At 51.3% G+C, this 27807-nt stretch overlaps 10 protein-coding genes across 10 annotated transcripts, besides 4 other annotated features; 2 read left to right on the top strand and 8 right to left on the bottom strand.

The window, feature by feature from the left end:
• Window positions 1-406: 406 nt before the first annotated feature.
• Window positions 407-725: a repeat region (rgion triplique sur le chromosome 1 et le chromosome 3).
• On the bottom strand, window positions 503-1195 carry PODANS_6_7730 (uncharacterized protein; the record flags this gene model as incomplete). The annotated part of the gene is made up of 1 exon (XM_001910661.1): window positions 503-1195. One exon carries the CDS (start codon window positions 1193-1195, stop codon window positions 503-505), a length of 693 nt encoding a protein of 230 aa, XP_001910696.1.
• Window positions 1196-4376: 3181 nt separating this feature from the next.
• On the top strand, window positions 4377-5795 carry PODANS_6_7720 (uncharacterized protein; the record flags this gene model as incomplete). Its single annotated transcript, XM_001910660.1, has 1 exon — window positions 4377-5795. One exon carries the CDS (start codon window positions 4377-4379, stop codon window positions 5793-5795), a length of 1419 nt encoding a protein of 472 aa, XP_001910695.1.
• Window positions 5796-6116: 321 nt separating this feature from the next.
• On the bottom strand, window positions 6117-6507 carry PODANS_6_7715 (uncharacterized protein; the record flags this gene model as incomplete). Its single annotated transcript, XM_001910659.1, has 2 exons — window positions 6117-6274; window positions 6333-6507. 2 exons carry the CDS (start codon window positions 6505-6507, stop codon window positions 6117-6119), a joined length of 333 nt encoding a protein of 110 aa, XP_001910694.1.
• A 623-nt stretch (window positions 6508-7130) lies between these two features.
• On the bottom strand, window positions 7131-8338 carry PODANS_6_7710 (uncharacterized protein; the record flags this gene model as incomplete). Its single annotated transcript, XM_001910658.1, has 3 exons — window positions 7131-7616; window positions 7672-8101; window positions 8166-8338. The coding sequence occupies 3 exons, from the start codon at window positions 8336-8338 to the stop codon at window positions 7131-7133; spliced, it is 1089 nt and encodes a 362-aa protein (XP_001910693.1).
• Window positions 8339-9190: 852 nt separating this feature from the next.
• Window positions 9191-10830, bottom strand: PODANS_6_7700 (uncharacterized protein; the record flags this gene model as incomplete). Its single annotated transcript, XM_001910657.1, has 2 exons — window positions 9191-9691; window positions 9754-10830. The coding sequence occupies 2 exons, from the start codon at window positions 10828-10830 to the stop codon at window positions 9191-9193; spliced, it is 1578 nt and encodes a 525-aa protein (XP_001910692.1).
• A 1090-nt stretch (window positions 10831-11920) lies between these two features.
• On the bottom strand, window positions 11921-13461 carry PODANS_6_7690 (uncharacterized protein; the record flags this gene model as incomplete). Its single annotated transcript, XM_001910656.1, has 3 exons — window positions 11921-12520; window positions 12581-13305; window positions 13374-13461. 3 exons carry the CDS (start codon window positions 13459-13461, stop codon window positions 11921-11923), a joined length of 1413 nt encoding a protein of 470 aa, XP_001910691.1.
• A 3397-nt stretch (window positions 13462-16858) lies between these two features.
• Window positions 16859-17241: a long terminal repeat (LTR crapaud).
• A 1098-nt stretch (window positions 17242-18339) lies between these two features.
• Window positions 18340-19113, bottom strand: PODANS_6_7680 (uncharacterized protein; the record flags this gene model as incomplete). The annotated part of the gene is made up of 1 exon (XM_001910655.1): window positions 18340-19113. The coding sequence occupies one exon, from the start codon at window positions 19111-19113 to the stop codon at window positions 18340-18342; it is 774 nt and encodes a 257-aa protein (XP_001910690.1).
• A 988-nt stretch (window positions 19114-20101) lies between these two features.
• Window positions 20102-22396, top strand: PODANS_6_7670 (uncharacterized protein; the record flags this gene model as incomplete). Its single annotated transcript, XM_001910654.1, has 4 exons — window positions 20102-20192; window positions 20252-21582; window positions 21632-22111; window positions 22223-22396. The coding sequence occupies 4 exons, from the start codon at window positions 20102-20104 to the stop codon at window positions 22394-22396; spliced, it is 2076 nt and encodes a 691-aa protein (XP_001910689.1).
• Window positions 22397-22628: 232 nt separating this feature from the next.
• Window positions 22629-22930: a long terminal repeat (callulops).
• A 1175-nt stretch (window positions 22931-24105) lies between these two features.
• On the bottom strand, window positions 24106-25452 carry PODANS_6_7660 (uncharacterized protein; the record flags this gene model as incomplete). The annotated part of the gene is made up of 3 exons (XM_001910653.1): window positions 24106-24759; window positions 24905-25189; window positions 25237-25452. The coding sequence occupies 3 exons, from the start codon at window positions 25450-25452 to the stop codon at window positions 24106-24108; spliced, it is 1155 nt and encodes a 384-aa protein (XP_001910688.1).
• Window positions 24146-25010: a repeat region (rgion duplique sur le chromosome 6).
• Window positions 25453-26180: 728 nt separating the features above from the next.
• PODANS_6_7650 (uncharacterized protein) lies at window positions 26181-27443 on the bottom strand (the record flags this gene model as incomplete). The annotated part of the gene is made up of 1 exon (XM_001910652.1): window positions 26181-27443. One exon carries the CDS (start codon window positions 27441-27443, stop codon window positions 26181-26183), a length of 1263 nt encoding a protein of 420 aa, XP_001910687.1.
• Between the last annotated feature and the right edge of the window lie 364 nt (window positions 27444-27807).

The following is a 27807-nucleotide window of genomic DNA, read 5'->3' as shown; positions in this document are numbered from 1 at the left end:
CCAACCAACACGCAACCCACGGATGCAGAAAGGCTAAATGGCAGTTTATCTTATCTCTGTAGGGCTCTTTGAGCAAGAGGGCTATGATGTAATGGGGAAAATGATGCCTTCTTCAAACAGCCCCCACAACGGGCCTTGCTTTGGTTTTATAAGTCATAGATATCCAACATTTAAAGAAAATAAACTAACGAAAGACTCTCAGGTTATCAATACCGGGCTTGCTTAACAAAATACAGCAGTTGCCAGTTCAAATGTAAAGACCCTTCCAATGTACCAACCCTGTGAACACAGTCACTGCCGGCACAATTTCCCTTGTCATCGAACAAAATGCTACGTCTGTTGTTGCTACTCGCATCACTGCTTAGTCTGGACTGTACGCTGAGACTCCGGCTTTGGGGGAGGTGCTACCCGAGAAACTCGCCCCCAGTGTTCCATAAACTCCTTGCTGATATAGCGTTAGCGGTCAAGCCCTTGAAATGAGGTCTGGCTATAGATTAACAACTTACCCTGAGTCACTACACCATCCTTGAATGAACCTGATCGACCTACCGACTTCGGCCCAACGATATTTCTCGACATTATCCTGCATTGTTCCCAAGGAAAGGTAGCAAGACCGCTTCGGGCACGGGCTTCGATCCTCAGCAAGATGAGGACAGATAGGTGTCTTGACGGTGTTGACGTCCTGTTGCACGAGCTGTGTGGAGGTGACATCGCTACCCCAAATTGATGTCGTTTGAAACCCAGTTGGAATCCTATCATTCTTGTATGCGGAACTCCACACTGTTGAGCTGGTGATGCAGCGCAAGTACAGCTGATCGTTGAGCCAGCATTCTAACTTGGGGATGCCGAAATGTTTTGCCTCGGCTAGGATATCAGCGTAGAGCTTGTAGTTGTGCCCCTTTTTCTGGTCATAGATCAATGGGAACACACCGCGCCGCAGGTACTGGAGAATGTGCCGGAATGCTTCTGGATCCGAGTCGATGAAGATGCTTTGATCTTCCTGCAAAGAAGACTTCCAATCACCTTGCAGAAGCAGCTTGAAAAGAAAACTCTTGGTGGTGAGACTATTGATTGTTGCAGTAAATTTATGGCCACCAACGTCCAGAGTTATTTTTTCGAGGGGGTTGCTAATGAGTTCGTTGTATTGTGGTGGCGCCAATTGATGGTCAACGGGGACAGGGACATTGGAATCCATTGTCGTGAGATTTGGTGTGGGCTTCAATTATAAGCCAAGTGTTTCACCTGGAACGAAAAATGGTTGAAATCGGGTATTATATAGCTGAGTGCCCTCAGTGGAAAATCAGCGCTTACTTACAGCGTCCTCTCACCATCGTGGCTATGTTCAGAGTCCGAATGCGAGACCGACACCTATGTGGCTGATGATGTAGTTGAAAAGCGAATAGTGGCTTGGTGAAGGATTCGCCGCTAATTTTAGGAGAAGAATCATTCATATATCTGCAGCCCTCCCTTAGTTTATCGCTCCCCACACAATCGGGAACTTGTATTTACTGTTCAGTTCACCATCTACTTTTTCTCCCTTGGGTGTACTCCATCCCAGCCTCCATCCTCTCTCTCCGTTTCGAAACCATTCGAAAGCTCAAACTCGCCACAGTTCGATGCGCGCGCGAGCGGCAAACCCCTAGTTCAGCAGCACACGCAAGCGAAATACCCCGAGGTAGCTGGGACGATACCCCTCAAGCATGCGGGGAAAGCATTGGTGTATCAGGCAATGTGAACCAGTTGTCAGAGGGTTACATTAGTGTGGTCCGCCTTATGCTTCGCGTCAACAGCGCAACTCCGTGCTGCCTCGATTTAGGAGCCTTCATCACGTACACGTCAATATTTGAAAAGGCTCCAGCACGTCAAGGTTGCTTTATTCCGTCAAGTCCATCAAGCCGGACTTAACGCCGCCAGATTCCCAATCGCTGGCCTTGTACATTGGCCATGTGAGTTGCCAGAAGTATCTGTGTTGCTGCCCATTCTTTTTCCTGTTGTTGCTTGCTTGTCTTCATGTCGTCATTCTTTGGAATCTGATACTCCCACTCCCTTCCGTCTGGTTCATACACTCTGACCTTCTTACTCCCCACAAGCAACGTCGCTACCTTGGTCCCGCACTGCTCACAGTGGAAGTCCTTGATGTCGTTTTTGTCGGTCGACAGAAGATCATGCAGCACAATGTTAAGAGGCAGCCGAGGATCCAGCTTCCCCACATCTTGGGACTGAGCCAGCGGGCACGTTTGATGTTAGTATGTGTAGATGGCGCTTGTCAGGGAGAATGCAGACACACCTCCAATCATATTTGATGACTCTTTTCACGGGGGCCACCACATGGCAGTAGGGGCAGTTTACCCGTTTCAGATATACCATTATCCAGGAGCTGCGATCCTTGTAGAGCATGTTATTTCGAGTGATGGGGCCGGGGTAGTTGTGGGAGTTGTGGAAGTATGGTTGCTTTGATGATTGTGGCATCGGTGGTGGCGCAACAATGGGGGTTTTGGCCGCGCTGGACTGTGGAATGTGAGTTGGCATGTAACTATTCGGGGGAGCTGTGGGAAATGTACCCATTGGGCTTAGATTCGTGCCGTGATTTTGTATTGGTTGCATAGGAATCATGTCGGGTTGACTGTTGTAGGTTGGCCATGCCTGATAAGGCGGCGGATTGTCGACTGGAGAGGTGTTTTGGTACATCACAAATCCGATGCAGTCCATCTTTTGATCGTAGGTTGACTTGGTAGGCAAAGTCTTCAACTCTTCTGGAACCTCATTGTAAAACTGCAGAGGGTGTCCAAGCCTTACTCATATACAAATTGCCATGTCCTCAGAGTCAGATCAAAGCAACTGACCTCCACATCTTGGCAAGGTACAAAAGTGAAACTCGGCGGCCTAGCTGGCCAGGACGAGACTAGATTACTCAGGTATGGTGTGTACTGCAGCTTACACATTGAGCGTTGCATAGTCCCAAAGATTATTGAGCCAAGTCCAATTTCGCGTTGAAGTGATTGGAACAGAGAAGCGAGGTTGGTGGTGGCCTGTACATTCAAAACTCGCAACAATCATGCGTTAGTCCTGCAATGACCAAAACTTGGCAGAAAACAAGCAGTGACTCGGGGCCGTTCTCGAGCAAATTGAACTCAGGGTGTGTAAAGAGCTTATAGAACCCTTCAGGAGTTTTGCTATTGCCATCATATCGTAACGGAGGCATGTGGACAACATCGGACATAAGGTCGACTTCCAAGTCAATGATTCACTTGAAACAAGTAGAGACCACATGGATATGTTTGGGAAACTGCTCAGTGTCAAATTACTCGAACCTCCACATTCTCTGCTGGAGACAAAAGGGCCTGCAGCGTGCTCTGCTGTCAATACTTGTAGCGGTTTTGAGTACCTTCCATTCTACAGGCAGAACTGCTCATGGTGTAATTGTGTAGCACACTGCACTGTTTCCCATGGACCCTTCTGGCACTTCATCCGCGGCGGAAGGATAGTGGGCGTTGGAGGTGCCTCGTTCGAAGCGAGGACGGGCATTCTGTTGGGCTTGACTTTTTGGCCTTTTTCGATTTCTTTCCCCGTGTTCCTCATCGTTTTCTTTTCCACCTTCAGCCGTTGAATCTTCCTGCGCCCATCATCATCATCTCCACATTCTTATTCACCTCTTCATGATGTCCGACAGACAATTCGGAATTCCGGTGGTCACTTGAAAAACGGTGATTTCAACCAGCTGCCCTCGCCTCATCTTTCCACGCTCAGTTACCCAGCAGTCTGAAAGATGGGATGACACCACTTTCTGGGCGGTGCGTGCTCTGACCTTCACACCGCACATGCAGACTCCACGATACAGTGACGACATCACCACAGAAAAGTCGAACGACATGTGTCAAAGCACACTGGATTGAAACCGACACCCAACCTGAGATTTCATCGCGATTCCAGGCCGACCATCCAGCCACAAGCTGCTCCGAACCCCAGCTTCACTCGCCAGACTCCATACCAACAGCCACGATGTCTACCACCCCGAAAAGAATCATCATCGCCGGCGGCGTAGCAGGCGGCATGTCCTGCGCAACGCGCCTCCGCCGTAAGTAATTTCCATCCATACCAACATTCCACCACAAAGCGGCTAACAATCACCAGGCCTCTCCGAACACACCCCCATCACCGTCCTCGAACGCGGGCCTTACATCTCCTACGCCAACTGCGGCATCCCCTACGCCCTCTCCGGCGTCATCCCCACAGACGACGCACTCCACGTTCAAACTCCTGAGAAAATCACCTCGTGGTTCAACGTCGACGTCAAAATCAACACCGAACTTGTCTCCATCGACCGACAAAACAAAACAGTCCTTGTTAATGATCGAATCAGTGGACAGAAGGACATTATGCCCTATGATAAACTCGTCCTAGCCCTCGGAGCAGAGCCGATCACACCAAAAGGCATCGAAGGCGGGGATGGAAACCAGGTATTCCACCTCACCACCTTGGGCGATCTAGACTCCATCAAAGAACACATCAAAACCCACAGCGTGAAAACCGTCGCCGTAATAGGTGGCGCCTTCATCGGCCTCGAAGCCGCCGAAAACCTCCGTCTCCTAGGCCTAGAAGTGACCGTCATCGAACGCCTATCCCACATCTTCCCCCCCGCAGACGCAGACATGGTCTACCCCCTAGAAAAAGAACTCAACGCCCACGGCGTAAACCTGATCACCAACGCCACAGTCACCAAAATCCTCCCCCAAGAGGTCGAGCTCGCCCCCTCTGGCCAACAAATCCCCGCCGAGCTCGTCATCATGGCAGCCGGCGTCCGCGCCCGCCTCTCCATCCCCCAAGCCGCCGGTCTCAAAACCGGCAAAACAGGCCTCACAGTAAACGAGCACATGCAGACCTCGGACCCAAACATCTACGCGGTAGGCGACATGGTCGAAACCCCCAACCTCCTCCTCCTCGGCCTCGACCACCCAGACAAGAACAAAATGCTCGCCCTCGCCGGACCGGCAAACCGACAGGGTCGTCTAGCAGCCGATCACATCTGCGGGAAGGAGACGAAATACCGGGGCAACATCGGCACATGGGTCTGCAAGGTCTTTGGAAAAGCAGTCGGCATGACAGGGCTAAGCGCCCACCAGCTTGACGAGATTAGTGGTAGCAACCACGACTGGGTCACCGTCCACCCGGTCAACCACGCCGGTTACTATCCCGGCTCGTGCCGGCTTACGGTCAAGATCCACTTTGATCTCAAAAACGGAAAGCTGCTTGGGGGCCAGGTCACCGGGCCGGAGAACGCAGGCGTGGACAAGCAGACTGATGTTTTGGCCGTAGCGCTGACGGCGGGGATGACGGTGGAAGATCTGGAGCATCTCGAGCTGGCGTATGCGCCTCCTTTTGGGAGCGCAAAGGACGCGGTGAATATGGCTGGGTTCGTGGCTGGAAATGTGCTGAGGGGGGATGTGGAGATTGTCCACGCTGCCGACTTTGCTTTTGAGACGTCAAAGGGGAGGAGGAAGAGCTTGGAGGATTACTTTTTGTTGGATGTCCGGTCGCCCAAGGAGTTTGCGAGTGGGCATATTGATGGGGCTGTCAACATTCCCTTGGGTGATTTGAGGAAGAGGTTGGACGAGGTGCCCAAGGACAAGCCCATCATCAGTTATTGCCAGGTTGGATACCGGGGCTATCTGGGCTACAGGATATTGAAGCAGGACGGGTATGATGCGGTGAATCTGGATGGTGGCTATCGTGCTGTTTTTGAAGGAGGTTTCGATGATGGGTTGAAGCCTGTGGTCAAAAGATGGGCACCGAACTGATGCGTCAGCCAAGTTCGAAGTAGCAAAACTGCAAGGCAAACCCCCATCCCGCAAGCTGTGTTTCGGTCCAGAACAAAAGAAGAAGGGGGCCCATGTAAAGAGTATGAATCGTTCGCATTCATATAATTATGTAAGCCATGATCCAGCTACAACCCAACTCCATGCGCAAAAGCTGCCTGTAAAGTCCATCCATGCGTGTTGTCGTCTCCTCCCAATCTCGTTTGTGCAGGTCTCCCGGTATCATTATCCTCTCATTACTACTCCCACTTCCTTCCACCCTCTCCCTCTCTCTCTCATCCTCACGCCCGACATCATCCTCCCTTAACCCTGCGTCAAAGTCTCATATCCATTCCTGCTGTTGTGAGCCGAGCGGTTCGAGAAGACGTAGTAAATAATCATGCCAACAACAGGGAAGAGGAACACAACCAGCGACCAGAGAAGCTTGGACGAGGGGGATCTGCTAGACTGGAAGACCTCAACTGTTGCCGAGTGGTTAGCATACTCCCACCCAACAACTCGCAACGCAAGAAGACCTACTGAAGACAATGATATCCAGAATCAACACAATCAGACCAATAATCCCACCACCAGTTCCATACTGCCACGCGTTACCACCCTCGACATGGACCGTGTCAACCGGCGCGGCGAGCGCAAACGTCGCGAACCAGCACAGCTGGGCGAGGAGGGTCGAGAAGAGTGCGTTGGAGATCATATTTTCTGTGTGGCGGTCAATGTAATGTCAATAGAATGGTCTTTTTTGGTTCGGTCGGCCGTTGATCGTTGATGTATTTTTGCGCAGGCCAAGAAGAAGAAGGGAAGGGGAGGACCAAACCCCGCATTATACGACGATGGCTGGATGGGAAGCCTGGGCTTTGTGGTGACGTCACCACGTCCAATGACGCAACTTGGGTTTGCTGGTGCGCATTTCTCGGACCGACGACAGCCACAGGAGCCAACGGCGCGTTGAAGGCCAACCAAAAGGGGTTTTGGAAAGAGGAGAAATCCAGATTCATGTTGTGTGACCGTTGCTGAAACGTGGATCACGAGGGATTCGCATCCATGGAACTTCTTGACAGGATGAATGCCCGCAAGGATTAAGGACAACAGTTGGTTCACAGTGGGCAAAGGGACAGGATTTTGCACAAGATGATATTTCCAATTATTTATGCTGAGACACAAAGTTATCCAAACCGCAGGACTGCATCAACATAGACAATGTCAACAAGAGGGGGTATCCAACAAAACCCAACGCTAAATCCCTTCCAAATCCAAAAGCCGACTTCCATCCTTCGACACAACATGTACTTTACAAAGCCAAGTAACCCAACCTGGCCTCTATTTGACATTGGTGACATGCGGGTTCTGATTCCCATCAGCCTCATGAGCATACACTGGCAACGACGAAGCAGGTGACTGCGTATGCTGATACCCTTGCGCAGGATACTGCGGTTGCTGATATTGCTGAGGCTGTTGTGGGTAACCAGATGGGTTATGCGGCGGCGCATAGCCGGGCTGGTACGGCTGCTGCTGGTAGCCCATCTGAGGATTCCCCTGCTGAGGCCCATAGGATGGCTGTGTAGGGCCGTGTCTCCCATCAGCCGGGATGGCAGCCGGATCAGACCAGACCGGGCTGTGAAGGATCAAGTACAGCAGGCAAACAACAGCACTGGTGACCCAAGGACCGAACAGCGGGAAGATCACACGGTTAGCAACCCATTCGTCTTCTTCCCACTCATCGGTAATGCTCTTGATGGTGGTGGCTAAGCCGTATACCACGGTGAAAGCCCAGAGGAAAGCAGCAATTACCAACAACACCGGCATCTGATGATAGGGTTAGTCTCAGCATGAAAGCGTACTTGGGTGAAAATGCACTGACCTTGCCAAGCGGGATCTGATTCCACCTCTTCAACTTCGGCAGCGCATACAACGCAATCCCAACAACGCCGAGAGACATCACCGACAGCGTCAAGTCGATCACAACCAGCAGCCACCGCATCCTCCATGTCCGGTAGGTGCTCGAGCTGCCCTCGACAACGTCTGAAAGATTCATGCCCCAATAGGCAATGAGAAGAATAAACAAGAGACCGGCGCCCAGTAGTGTATCAAGTCTCAGCCACGACCACCATTTTGTTCTACCCATCGCGATGTAGAGCGCGGCAAGTGCGGTGAGGTATATCGAGCTTGTGAGAAGAATAACGCCAGAAGCCAAGAAGAGACTCGACATGAGCCCGAGTAGAAGCTCGGTACGGTAAGTTGCTGTTCCAGCTGCAATGACGGCCGCGTAGGATGTGTAGAGAATCACGCCGCTGCATTAACAGATTGCTGTTAGTACCTAATCAGACGACGGATGACAGAGGCGGCTGGACATACATGATGTATACTGGCAGCGCGATCCGGAATAACAAGTTGGCGATTTTAATAGCTTGCGAGTGACGGATAACACGGCGGAAGCTCAACACCATCACCCCGACCAGCGGTGTCAAGGTGATGCCAGTCAGGCCCGCAGTGACTGCGAGGCCTTCCCGCCTTTCGAGGAGTGACATGGTGTCAGATGTGCGTTAGATGTTGATGAGATGATTGTGCTAGGCCGCTGGTAAATAATCCAATATGGTACAGTATACAAGATGAAAGATGTCGAAATAGTAAATAGTGGTAGCTCGAGGACTCCAAAAGGCGGGCGAGATGGGGCGGCAGGGTCCTTTTTAGCTCCAACACCACCGCAAATGTGCTGTGTCGAACCCCTGTCCATCACGCAGGTCTTCGGGGCAAAGTGAAGGAGGCTGAGCAGGGGTGTGATCGCTGGCCAATACAAAATCCACCTTTGCGCCCCTTGCACTGCCGTGGCCCGGTTTGGCTGTGTTGTCATTCGAAGTGTCACCTTGGGAAGAAGATCCGTACCTTATAGCCAATCATTGTGTGCCACTATTGTCTTGGTGCACTGCGAAACCCAAAGAACCAACACCAGAACAAAGCCTGAAATCTGCCCAGCAATGTAACCTTGCCAAGGCTTCAGAACGTCATTCTCGAAGCTTTTGTATATGAATAATGACGCTCATAAATCCTCCATCCAAATGTCAGGCATACCGCACGGCATTTTGTTGCCGATTCTCGAAAGAAGAATAATCCCAGAACAGAAGGCAGAAAGGCCTCCTGCACAGCAAACGGCAAGCAAAAAGACGATCAGCCTTCCATGATGGCAAACAAATTCCCGAATTCGAATGCAGCAAGACTCGAAAGATCAGGCCTTGCGCCATAGCCCATTTGATATCCCACTCCATGACTTCAACTGCCAAGACATCGACATCCAATATTCCCAAGCTCGCCCCGATCATCATCAATCCACATCCGAGAAGCGATCGAACGGTATCCAAACAACCATCGTATCACATCCAAAATCACAGTAAATACCTAAACGGTCTCACCACCCTCGGTCCAACAACACCTCCATCTTCCGTCTCACTGCCAGTCACCACACCCTCACCCTTCTCACCAGCTGGTACTCTCCCCTCCGCAACAGCCGTCGCCTCCTCCCTCTCCAACTGCCTGTTCAACCTCGCCAAGATAGTTCTAAACACCCAACACCCGAAGATCGCAGCACCAAACATAGACGTGACAATACCATAGCTCTTCCTGTAACCATCCTCCTTCAAGTCCCAGACATACATCCCAGCCACATTGCCCAGCTGGCTGAAGGCGTTGATAGCAGCGAGAGCCACAGCGCGTTTGGCAGGTGGTCGTGGGAAAGAAGACGAGATCCACGAGTAAAACACGACGAACCCGGCGTAGGAAGATGCTTGGAGAAACAAAGCGACATATCGAGCTGCCGTGTTGAGCGTGACCATGCAAATGAGGAAGCCCACAAAGCCACCAACCATGGGTAGCGTGATATGCCAGAACTATCTCACGTCAGTAAGCCGTCCCTGAAAAACCGGGCGATATTAAATCATCAAAAACTCACCTTCTCTTGCGTCCGATCCGAATGCCAACAAACCACTAACGTAACCGCACAAGCAAACGCCCAAGGCGGACTGCTCATCAACAGCGTCGGCACATAGCTGAACCCCAATGTCTGTGTCAAGCTCGGGAAAAACGCATTAAAGCTCAACCCGACCGTATAGGCCGTAAAAGCCAGCATCATGACGTAAACCTTCCAATCCCTCACCATCATAAAAAATCCATCAAAGATTTTCTGCCCCTCTGCATCCTTGTCCTCTTCGCCAACGTCTTCTGTCATTCTCAGCTGCGCAACATACAGCTCCTCCTCCGTAAAACCCCTAGTGTTTGTCGGAAGATCAGGAAGGATAAACGCCGCGCTGATGGCAACAGCCATGGTCAACCCGCCTTCGATCCAGAACAGCCACCTCCATGCTGCGTGCCCTAGGACTCCTTGCATGTTGGATAGCACCCCGGCGGCAATCAATGCCGAGAAAGCGTTACTGATGAGATTGCCGCAGAAAAGAATGGCGTTCCTCGTCGTCAATTCCTTTCTCGTGTACCATTTACTCAAAATCAATAACGCCCCCGGCAAAAACGCCGCTTCCACAAATCCCAGCAGGAATCTCGTCCCGACCATGCCAGAGAAGTTAGTGACTATACCTGTCAATGTCGAGATCAAGCCCCAGACGAGCATCACAACGGCGATGTAGAGTGATGGTCGAGAAATGAGATTGATGACGATGTTGGAGGGTATCTGCATGAGGATATACCCCACGTAGAGAATACTGAGGCAAGTAGCGTACTGCTGGTCGTCGAGTGACAGATCGTCTTGGAGGCCGCGGAGGCGGGCGGCAGCAATGTTGTTCCTGTCGAGGTAGTTCATGATGTAGATCAGGACGAACAGGGAGCAGCGGGTGTCGAGTTTGCGCTTGAGGGATTTCTCCACGATGGTGCGCCGTTCGGGGGTCATGGTATGGGGTGGTGATGGCGAGGAGACCTTGTCGGAAGGGGGTGGTGAGGGTGGTGATTTGCTATCCATTATTGGGCGCGGTGATTGGGATCTTAATGGCGGACCCGCGGGTTTCCTTTCGTCGGCCATTTTGCGTTGCTGCCAAACAGAGGCAGCTGTCGTCCCGGGCCGCGATGTCTTGCCGTCCAGATTTGCGACAGAAAAGAAGGGCGACCGAAGAAGGGAGGAAGGGTTGCAGAGATAACAATGAGGGACCGGTAAGACAAGGTTGAACCGGAATGTCGAACCGCTGCGGGGTTTGAGGGACAACCCGCGCTGATGTCGTATATTTAATCTCTGATATCAGCGAGGTAGGTGGCAACCGAGGCGCTCGTCATTTGGACACCGGGTCAAAAACCCGAAGTGATCATTCGTTCAACGCCAGGGACCGACACCGGTTGATAGCCGGCGGGGCGAGGACCCTGTCGGCCAGCTGGTTCAAGGTTGCGGTGAGCTAGCCGTTGAGAAAAGTCCCTGAGAAGCATTGCCGGTAGGGCCGATAGGAGGTGTCCGTCTGCGAACATCTTGTTTTGTGAACTGGAGGGTGACCCACTCCCCCGCAAATCGTGGGCGACTGGTGACCATTTTAGGCAACTCATGTGTAAGCCGTCCCTGAGCGTTGAAAAGATCGGTAGATTTCCGCCACTGTTTAACAGCGCCAGCCGGGGACAGCGTCGCATTGCGGCGATTGGGGTGAAAATTCTGTCAACGTCATCGGCAATTGACTTTCAAAAATCCGGGGAATTGATCGGGCCATCGGGTGCTTAAATGTGCTTCAACTCCCACCTTTTGGCACATCCCCAGATGTGTTGTGCCAAGGCATGTCGTCGGGAGTAGCCGCGGCCAAGCTGAGAGGCGGTCTTGGATTCTTGGCTGGCGTGTTCAGTTGACGACAGCAATGATTTGGTGGAACAAAACATACAATGAAACGACCTGGGTGGCATTTCTTCCTGCTGTTGATAGTGAACGGTCATCAAGCAGGTCAAATTTTAATTCTGCAGCTTCTTTGCGGGGTACAGCGCACCTTGGACAGGACATGTTTTTGGTCAACATCATTGGAGCCATTAACGATCAGCGCGAAACAACCTGACAACATTATCCAAAGTGCCTGGTGCAGGCTTCAATTCTTTTCAAGGCTTTAGATTTTCCGAGTCCAACACATCGGCTGAGCCGCATCAGCTTACAACAGGGCAGCAAACAAGCCAGCAACCAGCACACCGACGGTCACACGAGTCGTAGTACCGGCGGAACCACCATCACCATTTCCATTGCCATTGCCGTTCTGTCCCTGTCCGTTGCCGTTACCGTTGCCATTGCCGTTAGAGCCAGAACCGTTTCCTCCATCAGAGCCGCCGTCGGGGTTGGAAGTGGCATTGGTGGCAATGCCCTTCTGGGAGACCTCATCCTGCAGCAGCACAGTCAAAGCAGACAGCGTGTTCAACTGGCTAGGAATGTCAGTCTCGTTGTCGAACTTGCCCTTGGCCCAGCTGAAGCTGCACTGGCGGTTGTTGTCACCACCGGTGCAAGTCTTGACTGCGGCCTCGGCGTTGGTCTTGAGAACCTTGGAGATGGCGTCTTTGGTGAAGGGAGCGAGCTGAACCGTTGATGCAAGGTTGCGAGTGACCATGCCCTTGAAGAAGAGCATGTCGGGGGTGCAAGCGTCATCACGACCTTCGCAAGCGATTTCGTAATGATAGCCCTCCTCAAAGAACTTGTCGAGGATCGTCTTGGTAAGACCGGTGACTCGATCGCGCCAGCGCTTCTGGTCATCGCCCGTGGTCTATCGAAACAAAAGTGTCAGTAAGTACATGCCGGACACACCAGGAAATAGTTTCCATACCTGGTTATAAAGGAACGCGGCACTTTGAAGAAGAAGACCAGCACTGTAAGAGAACTCCGCCTTGTTGATATCAGTGCAGTTGGCCCCGACATGGGCGCCATCGTAGGCGCTGAAGTCTTCCGTCAAGAACCCAATGTCGGTCAACCAGGTCCACGCGCGATCAGCCCACTCAACATAAGTGGCATTGCCAGTCCAGCGACCCAGGCGGGCTCCGAGGTTGATGAACGCGGCATTGCTGATGGTGTTCTTGTAGTCAAATCCAACATTGGTTGGCAGGATTTGCCAGCGCAGACCACCATCGCAGGTTTCATCCTTTTCTTCCTGCTGAAAGCGCCGGACTTGGGTAGTCCAAACGTTGCGAGACAAGTTGGCCCAATCGATTGAAGAAGCTGGAAAGTCCAACTCGGCCGCCTGCATGGCCGCAATGCCCCAAAAGCCTTGATCGTCATTGGAGAGGGAGGCAGTGGCATTGGGAGGCATGAAGTCATTGTTAGGTCCGCGCTGGTGGAGCAGACCCTGGGAAACGACGCTGTTGTACGAATCATCCCCGGTATAATACCAGTAGTCGATCAAGGTTGACCACTGAACTGAGCCGGACCACCAGTAGTATTTCCCACCCAGAAATGGTTCATCTCCAAGCAGCCCGGGAATCTCGCCTGACTCGTTTCCCTTGTAGTACGACAGGGCGTCGAAAGCCACATCTTTGGCTGCAGCTTTGATCGAATCTAGTACGGCGAGTCGTAAGTTGGTGTTGTGGAGCTTTGGGCTTGCCGATACAGGGGCGGCGACGTACCTGTAGATCCAAAATCCACATTCAGAGCTGCCCACGCGGTGCTGACAGCGCCCGACAGGACGGCCAGTGACAAAGCCCCTTGCTTCATGGGGAAGTGTTTAAAGCGAATGATATGCAAGCGAGTGACAGAAAACGAGTGATCGTCGAAGAAAAATTCAGAGAACTGAAAGTTCGAGGCGACAGCGTTGTTTTGAAGAGAATATTTCCAACCTCTTGGAATCCACTCGTCCAAGCAGGCAGCGATTCTGGGGTTCCAGATCTGTGTGGTCCTTGTGTGTGGAGCTGGAAATTGGAACAAGGGGCGCAGTTCTTGGCATCAAAACAGAGGCCACTTTCTTGCTTGGCTCCTCATGATCCCACTTCATTCTGCATTCTCCAGGAAATTCAGGTCGCATTGTGATGACTCAGGCCTTCATGCACGGTTTTGTGGTATACTATCCCCCTTCTGAACTCACTATAAGCCAAAAATCTTCGTGTTGCGCACCTTGAGAGAAAAGGCCGCGCGGCCCCCTGCCCGCCCTGGCCTGCGAATAGCGTGAACTTCACACACTCACACGGCATCTGCTACCCGTGCCGCTGAACAGAAGACCACGGTCCAATCATAGAATCTTTCTCTTTTTGCTTGCCTCGGGGCGGTCTTCAAAACTATCGCCAACACTACGCACATTATTGGTTTGATCGGACTTGCCTCGACAACGACGTCATTGAAGCTCAGCTCAGGTAGGTAAAGATGCTGTGATTCGCTTGGGTTGCATCGAAGGATTCAACTCAGTCGCAATACGAGATCGCTCGATTAGGTGTACGTGAATAGTAAAGGTCTCTTTGGCAAGACCTCAAAACTGACAAACTGCAGAACCATAAGTTGAAATGAGACCAAGTATATTCTAGCTCATTACCTCAGCGTCCACCGTTTATATGGCTAGCCATCCATTATGTCTTTGTCAGCCGTCACATCTTTGCGGTCTCTCAACCTCTCCCAACCGAGTTCACTCAAGTCCTGGTTCTCGTGAATGGGCCCTTTAGCCACTCGTAATTCCTCACTGGTGTTGCTGGACACCGACACTCCTGGCAAATGTGATTGCTGTTTACTGAAGACAGGTACCTAGCTTATCAGGTCCTTCACATCCTACTCCAGCTCTGAGGTCGGAAGAATTCCTGGGGGATCAGGGTTGTCAGAACCCATCTTCGACCCGAACAACCGGCTTAATATGTCCCACTGCCACTGCTTCAACTCTTCATCTGCATGAGCATCCACAAGCGCCTCGCGCAGCGGAATATCATACCACCGATTTTGATTTGTTCGCGTCTCATCCATGAGTTTGTCCTTGTCCACGCTCAGCTTGAGAAACAACTCGACCAAGCGATGTCTCCAGTCACCATTGTAACCTTCGCAGCAGCCACCAACTCGCCCTCAAGAACTGCCCTGTGGGGTAACTTGAGATGGGCCACACGCTCAATAGCCGCTGTGGTCATGCCGCTACTGCTTATATCCTCAAGAGCCATGCTGGAAAGCAAAATGAGCGTCGGTGGTAGGAGTTCGTTGAACTTGGCAATGAAATAGGAGATGTCATCGATCAAATTCCCGAATTTGTCCTTGTCAGCAGCCACCCATACCAACTTTGATAATGCCGAGATACCTTTTCCTGCTTCATTACTGCCTTTGTCGCTACGAGTTTTCTTTGGTCCGGTCCGTAGCGTGTTGAAGGCTTGCCTAAAGGCTAGTTGTTTTCTCTCGCCTATCTCGTTTGCTGGAGGAAGGGCCTGGTAACCTGAATCTGGCCGCTTTTCACGTAGGCCATATCGTGAGTTCAACCCCTCAGAAGTCTCGAACAAGCAGCTCATTGCTTCGAGAACCTTTCCAACAGTCTCCTTGGTCTCGGTCCTGTTCAGTCGTGGGTCACAATCTGGCCGGAGCACTCGAACCCTGTTAGCCCATTATAGCAACAATGTCTTTTCAAGATCGAGCTTGGTGTTGAGGAGTTTTCCATCATTTTTCATGGAGCGAAGCGCGGATATGTTGGACATCATCTCCAGGCAATCGTTGAAGACACCAACTAGGGCAAGCGTGCCGACAACAAGCCCTGCAATCTCTGCCATGGAGATGGATGAAGTCTGACTTGATGAAATAGCTACTCGATGGTGATGGATAAGAAAGCATCTGGGTGGTCAGGTCAATGGGCAAAAAAGCGATGCGACCTTAGGTAGTTGAGCAGTCGTGTTTTAGTTGGGCGGTTGGGTTCAGCTCGGAACTGAGGCGGTGCATGGACGTGGTACCTCCCCGACAGGGTGTAATTGGTGCACGTGAATTGTCACGGGTGCAGAAAGCTCTTCTCCGAACTACCTACACGAGGCACCGGCTCAAGGCGGGGTGTGCCTGCTCCATGTCTACCTTGCAGAGGGACTGCCTTGGATGCCTAGGCAGGTAGGTAGATACCTTACGCAATGCCACGCGGGGTCATCAGGCGTGCAATGGGATCCCCAGTTTCAATTGCAAATATATATCGAGGCCGCTTGCTCGATGACTTGTTTATATTGCCAGCGTGGCTGACCTCGCCAATTTTGTGACAGTTGTATCATTCACTATCACTCACCAGAAGAAGAATTGGCGCAGGACTTCCTTGTTAGTATCACGATCTTATCCCATCACATATAGCCAGAATATCGTCATCTTTTCGGCTTTCTCGAGGAGGTATCGATAGCCACCGACCGACTCAGGCTGAAAATCACAGTGCGGGTGTTCGCGGATTATGGGGCCATCATAAAACAAATCGATGCTCAGTCTAAAGCCAACATGTATTAAGCTCGCACCATAGCTCAGCATTTTCCGTTCACATTAACAGGAAGGTCATCAAGGTGCTCAGGGGAGGCTATAATACACCCTTGTCCACCCTCTTAGACCTCCCGAACTGACTCAGTCAACATTACCCACACATAGAAAGTTTACAACTATTATCAACCAGTCACCTAGGTTTCAAACCTGTACGTCAACACTGATCCATTATCCCAGTACCAGCCACCGGTCTTGCTGACACCCGCAAAGAAACTCACCTGTCTTATATACCAACCCATGCATCAACATATTCTCAAAGTGTCTGAGCCCAAGAAGCCTTATGGCAGCATTGAGTCCAAAAAGCCCAACGTTGGCGCGGAGAGGCCGCCGGTCAAGACAAAGTAATCTCCTACATACTCACTATGGTCATGTTCACTGTGCTGTACGGGGAGCCCAGCAACTCGGTCGTCGAGGTTATGCTTCTGGCACGTCGATTCCAGGTTCCACAACCGACAGATTCCCGCTCGTGTGGAAGGTCAAGATGGACTGTGGCTGGGATCTGAGTTTGCTTTCCGGTAGGGGTTAACTAGCTAGTCATTAGGAACGAAACATGATTCTACATTGCTTGCTCCATTCGATGGCTTGTATGTGATACCTGTAGCTTTCACTGTGCATTAGTATCCAACTTCCTTCATGTTGGAGAATATCTAAGTAGTGTCACGGCTTGACACTCAGTGGGGCGCAGGCGCACCACGGACCAATCATTAGTGCAGGGTCAAGGACCAATCAGAACAGGATCATTGGGATCGAGGATCGATCCAGAAGAGTCAATCCCAAAATGGACAGTATCGATGGGATCGATACTCGAGTCTATCGATCCAGGACGGTGCCAGGCTTGGCACAGGGTCTATATATACGGAGGAACTGGCTGGTGTAGATAGACAGTTCCGCAGTATGCAATCACATCTTGTATTCACGGTATCTTGTGTTTACATTGAGACATCTTGTTGTGCACTGTTTAGCTGCACCGTTCCATTATCTAGAAGTTCGCCTTCAACCGGTATCCCTTTCAGAGGTTCTGGACAGGGCATCGTCACACGTTGCATACACTTAATTTTACCAAGTTTGTTTTATTGCCTCTTCTACTAAGGGGTCATACTTTTCAACGTGGACAGATCTTCCGTCTCTGCAACCCTCACCCCTTCATGACCCTCAGTTAAGTCCCAATACAACCGTGAAGTCTCTACGGGAAGATTTACCTTCGCATTTTCACCACACCAGACACCGCGTTTCATATTAGGGCACTTGAGGGTCTAGAAAATGTAACTGGTGATGTGTCCGACTCGTGCCGCAAAACTGCTGGGGTACTGTCAGAAGTTCGATGCACTCTATGAGGGTCCATATTATGGGGATCGCAACTGTGTCCTTGTATTGCTTGTCCTTCTCTCTGTTCCTGCTTTCTTTTATAGACCTTTCTGCAGGATTCCTTCTGCCACATGGTCAACATATCATGGCCACCGCCACCAGACCATGGCCGCGGCCGACAGACCATGGCTACCGCCAACTGAAGGATGAACTCCTTGCTAGTAAAATCCCTTTCTTTCTGACAGGTCCGGACCCGCAGTTTCGTTGTTCCACCCGCAGTTTCGTTGGTTCCGTCTCACTTGTCAGTTCAGCGGGCAAGCCAACACTATTCAGCTCCGTAGGTAAGCTCTGTCCCATCAAACTCAGTAGGCAACCCATCACCATGAAGCTCATTGTTATTTGTTATTTTGTCTGAATAGGTGTAATCGCCGTATCAAGCTCAGGCGTTTGACCATGTGTGATGTTCTGACTTGGTGTAGAGAGAGTGTAACATTGGATTGCATTTTGCGGTGACTCGGTGGCTCTATATAACAAACAATATATTTGTCCAGCAGTCCCGGCCGCCCACTGTCTGCCAGAGACGATGGAGGGTGAGAGTTTGCTATGCTGTTTGTCCCTGTGCATACCGTATCCAAATCTATCTATCCTAGTAAAACTCCAGGCCGTTCCAAGGCCTAATTCCCCAATAACTGTAACATTATCCCAACCTGTATTTCAACTCACAAGAAACAGAGAAACGCCGGAAGAAATATCCAAAGAGTTGGAACCGTTTGTATCCAATTAGACAGGGTCAGTCAACCCACCATGTTGTCCTGAATCCTCAATGCCGGTTTAGCGGGAGCCGGAGATCTTTCCAGAGGAACCAGGGCGGGTACTGCCGCTCGAGCCGGGGCGGGAGGCAGTGGTGCTGGGGCGGGAAGCAGTGGTAGTAGCACCGGGACGAGCGGTAGTGCCACTGCTTCCAGGCCGGGCAGTGTTACTGCCACTGCTTCCAGGGCGACCAGTAGGAGCAGCCGTGGTGTTACCGCGGGACCCGGGGCGAGACCCCACGCCACTGGCAGAACCAGCCCGCGAGGGAGGGCGGGAAGCAGCACCATAAATCTTCTTGAGAATAGCAACAATCTTAGCCTCGTCTTTTTTGAATTCGAGGTGGTCGAGGGACTCGAACGGCTGGAGGCTCTTGGCCTCGGCAGGGAAGATGTAAAACTTGGAGTATCGGCCAACGGTCACAGCGCCATAGAGGGTGATGTTCTTGAAGCCCTGGCGCTTGGCGGTGTCACGCTCGATCTCGAGGTAGTCAAGAAGCTGGCCGGCGGCGGAGTCCCAGACTGCTCCATGGGTCTCGAACTCGGTCCGCTTGTTCTCGATGACGAAGAGGGGCTTGAACCTGTCCGACTTGTGCTCGACGTAGCGTACTCTAACGTCTTCCTTAAGATCGGTGGACGGCTTGGGGTGAGGCTGGGTCTCGGTGACGAAGTCCTCCAGGATAGGGAAAAAGAGAGGGAGGATGTTGGCCCAGAGAGCGTCAACTCGATCTTCCTTGCTCCCGGGCTTCAAAGCCTCGTAGAGCTTGAGGATGGCCCTGATGTGCATGTATCCAGACATGTTGAAGGTTACTGAAAAAAAGTCTTTGGTGGTTAGTTGGAAAAGATAATTAACTGTGAGTGGTAGTTGTAAGTCGTGAATGCTGTTGTTTGCTTTGCTTCTATAGACCTTCACTGCTTGGACGGTGCAGATATCCTATCTTTATACAAAGAAGAGGGTTGTAAAAATAGTTTCAGATCCCATCTACACAACATCAGTTCGTCTTCCTTGTTTCGCGCTTGGTTATTTTCATGGTGTCGAGGGCCGTTGGTGACCCATAGCTGCTGGGTTCAGTTTCGCGCTTGGTTATTTTCATGGTGTCGAGGGCCGTTGGTGACCCATAGCTGCTGGGTTCAAAATCTGTCACGTTCCCAACTGCTCTTTTTTGGGAATTCAAAGACATGGAAGTGAATTCGGGAATGCCATCGTGTTGTTTCAAATCTCGATGCTAGGAGTTCTAATCAAGGACGGCCCTGGCCGACACCGCGGTGTCCTAAAACCAACGCAGGCGCAGCAATGGAGCTTGGTGATTATGCGGTGACATTACACCTTGCCAGAGCCACTGTGACGTTACGTTGCATGAGTTGGTGATCTAGAAGGCCGAGGCCAGTTCACGCCGTAGACTAAGCTTTCTTGAGCCGGTGGAGTTGAGGCTGGACTTAGGCGGGCTTGTGCCACAGACGGTCGCAATGGTGGCGGATTTTGACTCTAAAAAAAGTGACAAGTCTAGATAGGGGACATTCAGGTACCCACCGCTGATACAAGGTGAAGACGGCACAGTTCCATCCACGTAATAATATGAAATTTGGGGGACTTTGTTGTGGCTGTGAAAACAGAGCCAGGCCTGAACCATTTCTAACCAATCATTTGCTGCGACTGTTTACGCTTTCAGGCGATCACAACCCCGCACTCCGGCTGGTCTTCATCCAATGCAATTTCTCTCACAAATAACAACAAAGAGCGGCCATCCTGCGCTTATCAATCTCGACTGAGCAACCATGACAAGAGAATGAGTCCAATCATCTTTACTTGTCCCCTTTGTGGATGGCGCATCTACGAACCCTCAGCCACATCATCCTGGATGAATGAATTTCGTGGCCGTAAGTCTCTCAAAAAAGGTCACCTCATTTGGCGCGCCTGCTGACGCGTCGTTACTCAGTTTACTTATGTTCGACGGAAAAGAAGATTACCCTGACAGGTGTTGGCCTCTACAGCGATCCTGAAGGTGGCGTCTTTATCGCTCCACCGAATACAGCTAGCCGATATGATGATGATGGCTACAATATTTCAGAACAGGACCAGTTTGGAACCTGGGGATATGCAGTCAACAACAGACGCGGCTTTCCTATGCACGACGCCTGCTGGAAACTTTTGGAGGAAGCCATCCACCCAGAACCGGTGCCTCTTGATAGGTTGTTCGATGTCTTGGACTCTTTAATAAGCGCTATGTACGGAAAGCTTGATTGGGGCTACAAAGAATGCTGTCCGCCAGACGGCTGCGCTGTGAAGCAGTCATTCCCATGGGAGGGAGTCGCTGACAGTAGGCAAGTGACGGCGCCCCCTTTCTCATCGGATCCATTTTCCATCGACGTTGATCAGATATTGAGCCGAAGGTTTGGAACTTGTGAAGTCCCTGCCCCCCCGGCCAACATTTCATCTGGTCCAATATCGAGAAACGATCCATTCCTTTCACTTCCGGAAGAGCTTTGCACTGCAATTGCCTTCTATCTGCCTACACAGGATGCTCTTCACGCCCGCCTCGCATCACGGTCCTTTTGGCATCTATTTGATTGTCAACAATTCTGGGCATCCCGATTCATAGGTCGAAACTCAGACCTCTCATGGCTATTTGAAGTTCGTCGGCATCCCTACAGAGGTGCTCGCGATTGGCGCTGGCTGTACCACCAAATCACTGACAAGGACAATAACTGGAATGAGCTGATCCGGGGCGCTCTTCACAACAGGCAACACATTTGGCTTTCCGTTCTGCCCATTGTGGAAATTTTGGAGCTTCGTTTAACCCCAAAGGTCGCGGTTGCAGAAGGGGATGAGCAGGTGGTTCCAAAACCCGGCTTCAATTTACGAGTTGGTGGGACGGCAGCGGAGCACTCTGATATATGGAGCCCGCTAAAACCTGGATGTCGCCGTCGATACAAGCAGTACCTGCCCATTCCTCAGGAAAGGGCCCGAATTTCCGCCTCGACGATAACGGCTGGATCCTTCACGTATATTGCGGGCTTATCAGTCGTATCAGACTCACAAACTGTCAAGGTCGGCTACATTGGTCCCAAGGAAAAGGAGCGATCTATCGAACTGGATGCCTCTAAGCTAAGAGTTTTCAACGTTGCTGTCGGGTTACGAGGTATCCACGCTCTACTGTTTGCGGACTCAACAAGCTCAGCCCCCTGGCTTGGTGATCCCGATGATGCTGCAATAACAACACGGCTTGGGAATGTAGCAGATATTGCAGCACTGGAAGTTTGGTCCGACGTATGTGAAAAAATCCTATGGAAGATGCAGAGCTAACAAGGTGCTATAGGGATTCAGACTTGTCGAAATTGCGATTGTCAAGAAAGAAGACGCTGACTGTAGCGACGTGGAGAACAACATCATCTTGAGAAACTCCGCAGTATGGTATCCTGATATACCACCGGCTCACCTCAACCTCAACGAAGAGTTCTTTTTTCCTGCCCAGTCATACACTCAAGGATTCAAGCCGCTATTCTGGACCCATTTCGGCGGACCAGGAGGTATATACTTAAAGGACTTGCATAGGATATCATGGAGTACGGCAGACGAGATCATGGCTTTTGAGTTTCAAAAGGAGGACGTTCCATTGGACTGTCGGATGTTTGGTCGGGCTCCGCTGCCTGACTCAGACGACGAGGACAATCTCGATATCTTTGATATCGATGGCCCTGGAGGGGAAAGGATCACCGCTATTGAAATCAGTCAAAAATACTATAAGGAAGATGGTGAAAGATGGTTGATGTCGGAGGGAGCATTAGCGCTGTTCAAGGTATGTTGCACACCTGCAGCCACTGCCCATTCCACCTTATTAGGGAGTGTCAACACAGACAGCAACCGGGCTGACGAATGGTCTCAAGCTAACAGAAGAATGAACCATTAGGTCTTCACCAACCGTGGACGGTACTACCAGTTTGAGGACGAACCGAAGCCACGGAGTTGGAACGTCAAGACGAAGCTGTTCACATCACCTCCAGGTTACATTATTACGGGATTCTATGGGGCTCAGTTTCAGGGGCTTGTAGCGCTGGGAGTCATTACTGAGTTGGAACCTTGACAGCGAGCGTTTGTCGAAGCACTATTCTCACGGCTAGGGGATTCTGGGTTCACTCCCCGCTTGCGTGCGAAATAGAAGCATACCTACGTAGAGAAGCTTTGGAAGTCCTTCGGCACCTCTCCCAACTAGTTTTCGCTATTTTATCTATCAAGATGCGCGGGTACTGAAACCAATGGAGTCCTGACGTGTTCCCAGTCTTTTAAACAAGAATGCATCGATGCCTTGCTGTAACTGTGACAAGGGCTGGAGTTCAGGGCTTGGAACAACATAGGTTCAATTCATTTCAATAATCTTCAGTGGCCTCAAGATCCTTGATGAGGAATCCTTTCGTCCCACTGCTCTGCTCTTCTGCTCATGTATTTATCTCAAAGAGGTCCGTGCTTGTGATAGCCTTGGCCATCTTCTAAGTCCGGCGCTTCCCTCTGATTATACACGAGTCAATAATGCCTCTGCTGCTTGCGCCGGTAACCCGTCGCTCATTTCACTTTTCAACAACCGGCTCAGAGCTTTCAGTTCACTGTGTTGTTGGTTGTGCTCCAAGCCAAGGTGGATAACGTGTGACAGGCTCCTATCTATCTCCCTGAGTTGCAGCTCCTCGAACATATATTTGGCGCGATCCAGGCCATGTCTATCAAGGACCTCGTCAGTCTTATTAATCCTAACGACAGAAGGCTTGGATGTAGGAGAGAGGCCTGAACATCTGATTGAAATGCCAAGTTAAGAGGTTGATGTTACGGCTTGGTGGTGAAGGACAGGATTACTCAGGATGAAGGGTTAGGGTTGATTGCAAGACCCGGAGCTCTGACCGGGGTTTATGATAAGAAGATGGAGCTGCAAGCCCACACTTCTTCCTTTCTTCTTTATATTACGATTACATTGATAGACTGGCAATGGTATTGGCCTTTGACCTACTTATGCCTCTCATTCGTGACAGTTGAGGAGTACCGTTGGTAGAGCGAGACATTATCATCTCTCCTTTGAAGGATATTGTCAAAGGATAAGGTGCGGGCGCCTATCCCAAAGTCTAACTAGATACGTATATGAGCCTGTGGACGGTGGAAAAATTCTGTAATCTAATACTAGTCCCACAGTGTACAGAAGTCTGGCTAGGGCCCGGTACCTAGTCTTGGATGAAAAGTATTAGCTTCAAATTGAAGTGGATTCCTAATTCGAACACGCCCATAGTCAGGCGATAGCAGGTCTTTATTGTAGGTCTCAAAGCCGTCTCACCGAGACGAGTCTGGCAACAAATGTGCAACAGGGTACGCTGGGATACGCTGATTGGTCTGCCCCAGACAAACCAGGTAGCTACCATAACCATTACAACAACACTAAAAATCTTAACACCTCCCCGGCCATCTGCCGATTCGGCCTTGTAGGTCCCGAATCATCCATTCCTTCTTAGGCTGCCTCGACTGTAAACGAACTTTTCATCCTAGCTACTCTTGGGCAGTCTGTTCAACCCCGCTTGTGTGATGTGATGAGGTATGTGGTTTGGTGAAGCAGAGAAGTGAAGGAGCCGAGCTGACTGGGAAGAATGAGCATGTGGACTCAAGCTTGCTAGCTTGGTCACCCCGTGGCCCTCACAACTCATTATCGACATACAGACTACCTTCTCAGCCCCCTTCATCATGAGCAGTGCCAGTTCCCCATCTGCACACACCACGGTACAGACAGGGTGAGGCAAGGAAGAGGAGTACCATAATGTTTCAGACGCGGAGATTATCTTCCAAACAAAAACAATCCCCGGCTTGGACGTCTCGGTGCAGTTGACTCTTGCGCTTTGAGGGTCTGCAAATCGACATGTGACTGGGGAAATGCACCAGTCTTGCCCTTGCTATTTGTCCCATACCAGCACCAGTAATCCGCATAAAGACCTGTAGCACGCTAGTTAGATCGAATCCAAAATCGTGACGTATGATCGCGCTGCAGAACTTCAACCTACACTGGACATTTGTGATGACCTCGCCTTTCCCAAACGCCACCCAAGCTACACCGCCGGATTTGGGAGGAGTCCACTTCCACCGCGTGGTCACAATCATCCCACTCTCCCCACCCACAGGAACCTCACTCTCCTGCGGCGCCCGGAGCTCAATCACCTTCGACGGGACAGCCCCAAACATTCCGTCATGTCTCCCCAGACACCACTTGCCCTCGCACTTCTCGGGGAACATGACCCCCATGATCCTCGCCCCTTCCATAAACTCAAGCATCTCACCATCATACCTCGGCGGCTTCTCGAGCTTCCCTCGCCCATGACGTCGAAAGTGGTCTTTGATTGCAATAGCCGTCGCCAACCGGGTGACGTTGTCCGGCATGGGTACGGGCACAGGGCCGTCGGGCAGGTGCAGGTCAAAATCGGGCTGTTCTGGCTCGGGTCCATAAGCAAACGTTCACCCCAGGTATTTGAGGTAATGGCTGCGGGTGTCGGGATAAATGCTGCAGGAGGTCGTCCGCTGACCGGAAGACAGTCGCGTCGCTCTCCCGCACTGTCACAGCCGCACTCACGCACCACAGGCAAGCGTAGTAATCGTCTGCGCTTCCGCCTGATGCGCCCTTGCCGAGGTGGGATTTGAAGAGTAATCGGAGTCGATATCGAGCTCCGGATTCAGAGGGGGTGATTGCTTCGGCTATCATACGACCATAGCAGAGGTTAGCCGCTAATGTTCTTTTTCTGCTTGCCTTCTTCAATGCTTTGTACGTGGTACATGCAAGCTTAGATATCCCTGATACCCAACTCGCACAGGACAGCGTGGTGACTTGTTGCCACGAGGCTCCCGGCACACCTATATCCTAGCATCCGAACTCTTAACAGTATCACACCCGTCGCACAGCCCCACGTTACGCCCGTGTCCATACTTCACCAAACCACACGACACTCTGTGGACGTCCATGAAGCGGTAACACCTTGCTGGCCTGGTACGACTATCCACAGCACGAAACTTCCCCAAGGTCATTGGAGCCTGCTTCCGTTTCGCCTTCAAGCATACTCCTGACCGAGCCTCCCCGGCTGACCACCAAAACACATGTATATGAACCCTCCTTTTCCCCTCCATATACCCCTACCTTCAACCATCACAGCAAACAAGTCTACAATCTGTTCAGACACAAAATCACATTTCCCGTAAGCAACCCAACATCTTCCACCGCACAAGTAAAGCTCGAGTTAAACCATCAACAGAAACAACGACCGCACAACCAGCAATGTTCACCATTGAGCGCGGCAAAAAATCAGGGGCCATCGAAGCCCCCAAGCGAAGCGGCGCACCTGAGCCTACGAAACGGAGCGGAGCTCTTGAACCCCTCAAGAGAAGTGGCGCCCTTGAGCCTCCCAAGAAGAGCGGACACGGAGACGGCAAGAAGGTCGATGGGGCTATTGAGCGACCCCCCGAGAAGACTTGAGCCTGGCAGAGACTCCATCATGGACCTTCCGGATAGTAAGACCTGGCCGTGTTGTATTGGCATGTTCCTGGTGCTGGGGTGTTTCCAAATGCTCATACCTCGCTGCTGCAGAGGCAAAGGCAAAACGGGCAAGACTGTTTTCGATGACCTCTTCTGCTTTTAATTGAGTTCATCCTTCATAAAGAGTACTGTCAACTTTGTTGCTGAGATGTGATCGCTATGTACAAAATTATTACTGATATACTATGATCAAACAAACGCCTACATACCCTAGTGTATTGAGAAAGCAACCGGACAAAGCCTCCCATCTCCATCATGAACCACCACCAATCGATCATCATTACCATCAAAAGCATCACAACTCCATCATTACCCACCATCATTAGTCCTCATCACGTCCAAAGGCCTCGCCATAAATCTCATACAAACTATCCAACCAATGCCCCAAAATATCCACCGCCTCCCTAGCATGTTTGACTTCGACATTGCTCCCCTCTTGCTCTGACTGTGCAAGCTGCTCTTTACAGCTCTCCATCACACCCTCATAAGCCTCGATCAACAACAAAACCTGCAGCTTCGCAGCTTGTGAATCCTCATCGACACCATCCTGTTTGGCAAACAACGCCTTCTTCAGCTCGTCAGTGAGCATATGCGTGCAAATTTGCAACGCCAGAGAGCTCTTGGTGTTGTCCCCTTTTGTAACTTTAAACCGCGGTGAAGGAGGCCTTGGTCGCCTCGGGGAGGCAGGATTACTGCTCGCTGCGACTGACGGGGACTGTTGCAATGCACGACTCTGGTTGATGGCTTGAACCTTCCGTTGAGGAGCCTGAGGCGGAATGGCAGGCGCTGTGGCCTCGTCTTCGGAACTCCGTTCGCTATTTTCCACAACGGTAAACGAAGATGCTGCTGACTGGGGCTCAACGACTGAATCTATCTGCGCAATGAAGGAGTGGTGCTGAGGTGAGGATGGCACCTCAACGATGACTTGCTTGGCGACTGTTGACTGCCGGCATACCGACTGATTGGTGGGGTGCCGGCAGAGTGGAATATGGGGGCATTGTTCAGAGGGACTCTTTGGCAGAGAGAGGTTATCTTCCGATTCGATGATTTGTTCCATGGCATCAAAGTCGGGAAGTATTGATCGATACGAGTCAGCGAGTATCGAAGCTCGGTCGTAAACCGGGGATTTCGGAGTTGGCTGCGGGGTGAGCGTTGGGTGGATGTTGGGGACGAGTTTGAAGGTTGGTGACTCTTGTTGTGGGAGAAAGTGAACCCGTGAGGTATTCTGAGGCATACATTTCGATAGAGGCCGCGGCTTTTCCTTGACCTTCGTTGACGACGTTTCACTGCCACCATGGCATGGCCCGTTGGAAGATCCCATAGACAGTGTCAAGGTCTCATATATGGGTAAGCATGGCAGCTCGGGGATGTTGGCGGAAGCGCGTGGGTGGCGCTGGGACCGTGGGTTGCTTTCGAAGGAGACATGGTTTCCCATGGGGCTGCTCAATTCCTGGACAGCTTCGATGTTTCTTTCTGTGAGACGAGCAAAAGATTTCTTCCTCAATCGTTTCTTGGACACATTGGCCGGAAGTGACTCGGTCGGGGTTTTTGCATCTCGATTTCTGAACAAGGCGAGCAGAGACATCCCGGCCGGTGTCGTTGTGCTGTGGCAAGGGGCAACGTGGATGTTATCGAACGGCTAAAAAAGTGGTTGGACTGTTGGTGTACATGGTGCCATGGGTGTCTGGGTGATGAAGAGGGGGCCCTGCTGTTTTTGTTCCGTCATCAGCGGGTCTTCAGAGGTCAAAATTGATGATATCGCCATCATCGTATGCCCGTGCCGGGCTTCGAGACTGCGGGTGCTAATGCTGAGCAAAACGTTTGGCCAGTAGCTCCCATCTTGACATGCGGGGAAACAAGCTAAGTCAAGCGCAGGCAGTCGCTTCGGTGTTGACGTTTCAAGGGCCGGCCTCGAAGTCAATTCGGGCCATCACTCCGAGCCCGAGAGG

Source organism: Podospora anserina, chromosome 6 (genome assembly GCF_000226545.1).
Source record: "Podospora anserina S mat+ genomic DNA chromosome 6, supercontig 2".
NCBI classification, from domain to species: Eukaryota; Fungi; Ascomycota; class Sordariomycetes; order Sordariales; family Podosporaceae; genus Podospora; species Podospora anserina.
The sequence above is the reverse complement of the archived record's forward strand: the minus strand, read 5'-3'. Positions and strand labels throughout refer to the sequence as shown.